General features: G+C 41.1%; 2 protein-coding genes across 9 annotated transcripts in view; one reads left to right on the forward strand and one right to left on the reverse strand.

The window, feature by feature from the left end:
- The window catches only part of LOC137976264 (golgin subfamily A member 4-like), a 37,572-nt gene extending 36,549 nt beyond the window's left edge, over positions 1–1,023 (forward strand). For all 8 annotated transcript variants that reach the window (XM_068823554.1, XM_068823555.1, XM_068823556.1 and 5 more), the window contains one exon: positions 1–1,023. This exon is cut by the window's left edge and continues 1,689 nt beyond it. The gene's annotated coding sequence lies outside the window, so the exon portion shown is untranslated.
- Positions 1,024–3,724: 2,701 nt separating this feature from the next.
- Positions 3,725–7,500, reverse strand: part of LOC137975114 (SH3 domain-containing protein Dlish-like) — a 5,123-nt gene continuing 1,347 nt past the window's right edge. The window contains exon 3 of the mRNA XM_068822177.1: positions 3,725–5,712. Coding sequence (XP_068678278.1) covers positions 5,348–5,712 — 365 coding nt within the window. The 3' untranslated portion in view covers positions 3,725–5,347. The remainder of the gene's footprint in view (positions 5,713–7,500) is intronic.

The raw sequence follows: 7,500 nt of genomic DNA on the forward strand, positions 1-7,500 counted from the left end.
TGACAGTGACGTGGCATAACAGCAACGGCTTGACGATGACGTGGACTGATGTAAAGGTTGGTAACATGACACGCCATGATGTTAGGAAAAACAACATGACAATGACATAGTGCTACATGTGACAGCTACTTAGCATAAGGTAATATAATGACTGTGAAATGATTTAGCATGACTGCCATGACATAATACCAGTGAGGATCATGGAATATATTACAACATTGCACATCATTATATCATGCATATATGTCACTAGGAAGGATTTGTAGGCATTTCTTCAATTTGAGATTCACTCTGCTCAGTTCCCAAACAGAAACAAGTTCCTTGCAAAACTGACACCTTAAACTACCAACATGAAAATTTTTCCAGAAATTTATGACAACCTGTTAAACCCACAATAGACAACCTGTCAAACAAAATCTTCAATTCTTTTCCTTGAAAGAACACTGGCGGCAAGCTATGAAAGACATTTATCCACAACTGAAAATTGATAACTAAATTTCATGCACAGGTAACCCAGACTACTTTTGTAATGCACAAAAAAAAATATTTTACATCTAAAAGTTAAAATTTATGGCATTTCATACTTTATCTGTAAAAAACTGATATAATGATGGTCGTTGTAATTGATACTGGATATACTGATGTACTGATACTGATATATACTTCATATAATGATACTATTCTAACACTTCATAGCTAACCATAACAGGAAACAGCTGAACGAAAGCACCACTGCTAAGCAGCTTTCATACATGTAAGAATGGTGACAGAACAAGATGACCTGGCAAATCAGAAGTTTAAACCACTTTTCATAACATTTAAACAGCACACAGGAAATTATCTTCAAATAGCTTTTAATTCAATATTGTACTGTTTGGGTTCTCTTTCACATCTACTTAGCATGAAAATCATTTACTTGGGGGCAACACAAGGATTGTTTTTGCATTAAATACATACATGTAACCTCTGATTAAACTTGTACATAAGTCTATTTTCTCCAATAAAATCAATATCATACTCAGAGTTCAGAGTGCAGTCTTCACTGGTGGGTATCAAAGATACATTTATGCTTTGTTCGAGTTATTATAAATTCTATATCATTCCTAAACTTTTTTGACTATGTTTGGACATGAGCCAAAGATAAATGTCAGGCTCCAGTTGTTGGATGGGTAGATAATGCTGTTCAGTGGATGACTCAACAGTTTTTCACAGCACTTATGCTAGGGCTGTGCTAATGGTCCCTTTCGCATTTGGGTGAAAAAGAGAGCAACACCTTTGTTTTGCACCTTTCATTGGGGCAAGCATTTCTGTCTAAATTCTCTGACCTTCTAAGCTCTAATAGCACGAAATTGCACTCAAATCAGAGAAGATCTCATTTTTGTACAATGAATATTAAGCAGTGCAGCATCGTTTATTAAGGAACAAAATCTGAAATTCAATGCCTCTTTCACCAATTGGTTCACCATCTAGTTTTGTTTTTAAAAGCAAACGTAAGGATTATCTTGCTGAAAGCAGATTTATCATTTAAATTATGTGTTGCATTTGCTCACTCTGTACTTTGCCATATCTCTATTCAATAGTACTTATTATTATTATATGACTACCTCCGTGAGCAGACAAGATGAACCAAATCCCGAGCTGTGATTGGCTACCCAAGCGGGCAAGATGGAGCTATACTGCCCGCTCGGGATTTCTCACTTGGTCCCGCAAGATGAAGGGTCATTTTTTTGGTGTGTTATCTCATACAATAAATCCTTTATTGACCAAGCTTGTTTGGTAAACATGGGTGGATATTGGCCTCATTTTTTTTTTTTTTTGCATGTTTATGGAGCTCGACTTCTTCTCGGTCAATAAACACACAAAAAAAGAACTTGCCCAATATCCAGCCATCTTGACGTCATGCTTTGTCAATAACCCATACGTCTAAGGAAGCCTATTCAATATAAGCTCAAAGCTTTGTTAGGCTTCCTTGCCACACCAATCTTTAGTTAATCAAGCTGTGTTGTGTCTCTGAATGATGAGTACAGTACAGAACGTCCTCTTAACTAACACATCAAAATATCAAGTTTGTATGCTTTATGTAGTCAAAGGTAACTGTTAGCAAATTGTTGACTGTCCTCCTGACCGTGGGTACTGTTGTCCCATTGCTGAGTTGGTGAACCCATTGACACCTGAACCACCCTGGACCGCCTCCCTTGACAAGTAAAATCATTTGGCGTTAGACAGAGTAAAAGGAAAGGAAAGGAACTTTATTTAAGTGTCTAGTCGTTCTAGCGCTGGAGCGCTAATTGGGGACACTGTAAACTGAAATGAACAATGAAAGTAAATCAAGTCAAATGTCGGACAGGGGAAACCGGAGTACCCGGAGAAAACCTCTCGGTGCAGAGTAGAGAACCAACAAACTCAACCCACATATGACGCCAAGTCTGGGAATCCAACCCAGGCCACATTGGTGGGAGGCGAGTGCTCTCACCACTGCGCCATCCCTGCACCTATTCTATTAAGTCCCACTCCCAGGTTATCTGACTCTAGACAATTTTGACAATTTCATTTTCACAGCGCATTAATATCAAAAATCTCCATCCCTTTTTTCCCCTTTTTCTTGCATTCATCATCAAAGCGAATACACCCCCGCAAGGAAATTCCTTTTCACTCAGGATAATGATCAACTTGTCGTTAAACCATACAGGTGAGTGAAGCAAAAAGGGTTTTCCCTTACAGAAAATGGCCCCCTGATAAGGCCCAAATTTGTTCATGATAAGTTGTTAAACAGAGCAGGTTATGGGGTCATCAAGTATATCACAAAAGTGCCTGATTTGCTCTTAAAAGTCAAGTGATGGTAAAAACCTTATCAGCACGAAGCATGATTACGGTGCCCACCTCTTTTCAAGGCCATCTTTATGGCACCCCTTATGGCTGTGCTTGATTCCCTGCACCCACCTGGGGAAGATTTGCATTCAAAAGCCACAACAGCAAGCTGCTGTTTGTCTTCGCAATACACAAATAACGATCGTTTTCTTTTCCAACCTTGCAGAAAGTGGACAATACTTACTAATGCCTTTTACTTTCCAGCTTTACGCGAATCCCAAACACCCATTCAAAACGGAAGCTTTTTTTTTTGCACAAGTCTTACGATAAGTATGCTCTAAAGAGACACGTTAATGTCTCATTATACTTGTGAATATTTTGCATTAATCCTACCTGTTTAGAGTGATCTGACAAGGTTGGTCCTTCCTTGCTGTGAATTACTACATCAAACATACCTTTTCGCTAGATTAGGTCCCATTCCTCCTGAACATCAACAGCGTTCAAAATGGCCACTAAGGCCCTGACAGGGTAAATTCCGACAAGCGACATGGCCCAAAAAGTAGCGACAGCACATAAAATGAAATTCCGACAAAAGACATCCTTTCCCAGCAAAATTCTGTCAGTGACGTCAAGGCCGAGAATGAGCCGATTAAACGCCGACACGAGTGATTTTAAAATTCAGACAAGCGACACGGGATCCCTCCCCTGTCAGGGCCTCCACAAACACAAAGCAAGCATATGGTCCCCGCCATCGCCCCCACCTTAGTATGAATAGTACTAATAGTTAACTATTATCGTGCGAAATCGCGCGGAATATCGGCTGACGAGGCCTTAGGCCGAGTTGGCTAAAATCAGGCGATATTCCGCAAGATTGAGCAGGATAATTGTTTTATTATTCAACACATTGATAACAAAGCACAATTTTCTACGTTTATTGGGAAAAAAAGGCTACTATTTTTCTCCGCGACACACAAAATTACGTATATCGCAGGATATACGTTGAGTACGCACGATGACTATTGAGCCCGCTCTCTCTCTCTCTCTCTCTTTCTCTCTTTCTCTTTCTCTTCTTTCATCGTTGTATGGCATATTTCGAAAAGTGTTACCTTTTTTCCGGTTGTCTTCAAATGTTCGCTTCTTTTACTAAAACGCAGTGTCAAATGCAGTCAATGCAGAAAGCTGCCCATTTCGTGGGCACGGACCGACAACAAACGTTATGTGACCTTAACATTTTGCACTCCTTCATGGTATATACAAATTGCACATATTGCATTTAATTAAGCAAATGGTTTGGCTGAGTTTGGGTTAACGCTATATAGGTATAGATCTTTATTGTCAAAACCGATAAAGTTTAGGACGCCTATTTTGTCCGTTACCACACTGAAATAAAAGAGATCTCGCATCGTGTCTACGGCAAACGGTAACTGCCAGGATGCTTAATTTGTCGCAAAAAAAATTAAAGAAACGTGTTTGATTGTAGCCTGTTAGTTGCCAATCTCTTTCCCAGAGGCCCTCGTTAGTGGTTACCCTATATTGTACCAGCGACCGCTCGTCTAGGGTAACGAAGGCCTCTGGGAACGAAATTGGTCAGTTGCAGATATCGAGAGAGAATTAGAGGAGAGAACACATCCACCATACATGGACCTCTTCTAACGATATTTTTGTTCATTCTAACTTTAGCACTTTGTCATAATACCTCGGCTTCTAATCTTTAAGGAAGACATCTGCATTGAGGCTATGCATAATGCGTCCCTAAAAAACTGTAATTATTATTATTGGTTCTCATTGGCTGCGCCACCATGAGCAAAAGACCAAAATAACTTTCGCAGCATAGTGCGAAGCATGTGTTCAGTCTCTCCACTCATCCAAGCTCTCTTGATTCAAGTTATGTTACGGGCAAAAATTAAACCACGGAGAACACTTTTGTACATTGACTGTGTTGTGGTTGAGTTCGTTCGGCTCACGGTACAAACACTTTCTTTAAAATTAATTAATTAATTAATTAATTAATATTTCTCACGTATGAATAAAGCATGTGACAATGATTCCATTTAAAAGATAACTTCTCTTCAAAAATAAATTTTGGCCCGACGTGATATTACGTAGCTCTGACAATGAAGATGAGAAAGGCTGCAAAATAGTCATATGAAAATGTAACCTCGCGTTATTGTAATCAGTTCACGATTATTCTGAATCGTTCGGCTTAGAAAGGAGATGCCAACTTTTTAGTAAAAATAGATATGGAGGGTGTGGATTTTCGGAGAGAAAACTTCCTATTATGGACAACAAATAAACCGCTGCAACTTACAACGTAAAACGTCTCATGTCATAAATAAAGCCACAGAACATTTCAACAACATTTGCCAACTACATTGTTGGCCGATATTATTAAAGTGTTTGTTATTCCATGATGGACAGACTAAACAGTACACACTGCCGACGTTTTTCGTACGACCAGTGTTGGCCAGTATAATACCTTGGGTCGCGCCCTCGACACGCCATGCCACCAATGTTGCCCAACATTAGTGCCGCGTATCTTTCATATATCTGTCACCACAGGCTCTTTCACGCGATCGTCAGGAATAAATCCAGATTTCTTGCTTGTAGGGGAATACGCCCAGATCCAGCCAGGCACAATTTGATCTTTGAGATTAGCATAAATGTATTCCCCAGGTCGAACAGTTAAATCGTCGAAGGCTTTGCTATCAAAGTTTTCAAGCACTATTAACCGTGATCCTTTGAGCGAATAAGTCCTGTCGGTCGACAGCGATGACGTCACGTCTGTGTAAGACGACGTAGATTTCCCGCCGGTTGAACACGAACTTGTTGGTGTGACGTCAGAAGAGTTCATGTCGGTCGAGTTTTGAGCCATAACAGTTGATAGGGATAACCGCTGAATACAAGCTGTGAAACCAAGGAGAATTAATGGACAATGAGAGTGGAATTTCCAAAAAATCTTAAGGACGGTGCCTACTAATTAAAAAGCATTTTTACGTGGTTTATAAATACGAGAGAAAAGGAGATTTTAACAAGTGTTATTGAAATCCAAAATGAAACTTGAGGTAACCACGCATGGCGTTCTTTTCCAAATTAAAGCTTAATTACCTCTGAAAAATGTATGGTTACCTCTCAATTTTATTTTTGGATACCAAGAGCACTTGCTAAGTTCTTTCTTCGCATAGCTTTAAACCGCTCAAAGATATCCCTCAAAGATATCTGTATTAGTAAGAACCACCCATAGGAAACCCGAGTATCTCGAAATGCGCAGAACATATGCGCAATGACAACAGTAGGAACCGTCCTTAATTAAACATAAATCCCTTCAGCATTGCATCTGGTGCATGCGCTATCAACAGGAAGCTTAACCAACGACGACGTTTACGGCAACAACAAGGCCACAAAGCGAGAATGTCATTGGTTAACAAAGGAAAAATAATCGCGCTGCTGCAAGCGTGCGGAACGCATTGCAGTGCCTTTCTTTGCCTTACTTCACAAAATAACAACGTGAAATCACCAAATTTTAGCGGTTTGACGACAACGCCATCCTTGATACAACAACGTTCCGTCTTTAAGAAACCGTAGCCATCTAGTCACACGATAGTTCGTACGTATTGTATACAACGTGAGCAAGATAGATTAATCGCAAAATACTTACAATAGCACCTAGTTAAAATTTACAGTGCCGTTTTCGTTGAGGTTGCCGTTGTCCTTGCTTTAAACTCCCAAATGTCACGTTATAGTGATGGTGGAGTGAAATCATTGAAAGCCTCCTGATAAAGTGGGAGGCACGGTGGCCTCATGGCAGGACCCATGACCCGGAGCCAACAACTCTACTGTGTTCGTGTAACGGCGTTTTCACAGACCGATTTATTTTTAGATTGAATTTCCCGCGAATGAGACTCCCACAGGAGCCCGATGACCAATTACAAGAAATTAAGCTGACGTCATAGGGTCACCGAACCGGAAATGCCTTTGTTTTTTTACCTAATTCGCGGGAAGGGCTAGTCTAAAAATAAACCTAACGCCGTTTCACAGACGCTGTATGGAAGTTGCACGCTCCAGATGGGCTCTTGCTCATGGTCAGTGTGCTTGGGTCCTTCCTGGGAACGTCGTGTTGTGTTCTTGGCCAAGACACTTTACTCTCACGATGCCTCTCTCCACCCAGGTGTATAAATGGGTACCGGCGAATCTAATGCTGGGGGTAACCATGCGATGGACTAGGATCCCATCCAGGGAGGAGTAGAAATACTCCTAGTCGCTTCGTGCTAATGAAACCAGGGATAAGTGCCGGCCTGGTGGGCCTTCTGGCTTGTAAGCAGAGACTTTATTTTTCCTGCTGATAAAGCCAATAAGCACATTCGGACTTTTTTTTTTTCAGATATTCAAGGAGGCAGTGTTGCCCAGCCCTAGTGGTTAGGGCGCTTGCCTTGAGATTCCGCGGGGTCCCGGGTTCAAGACAACCGCTGACCACTGATTGAATTCCTTCCTGGTAGTCCCTGGTTCAACTTCTCAGCTGCACTTGCAAATAGCCAACTAGCTTGCCTCCGGCCAGTTGGGATTCTTAACAGTTGTTGTTAAATGTTCTGTTTTGTTGTGATTGTGCGTTGGTCCGGAAAAGCCCCTATGGCGGGAGGTTGAGGGGGGGGGGGGGGGGGGAACCAATTATGTATGTTCCCGAGTGACCATTTAGCA

Source organism: Montipora foliosa, chromosome 11 (assembly GCF_036669935.1).
Source record: "Montipora foliosa isolate CH-2021 chromosome 11, ASM3666993v2, whole genome shotgun sequence".
NCBI lineage: Eukaryota > Metazoa > Cnidaria > Anthozoa > Scleractinia > Acroporidae > Montipora > Montipora foliosa.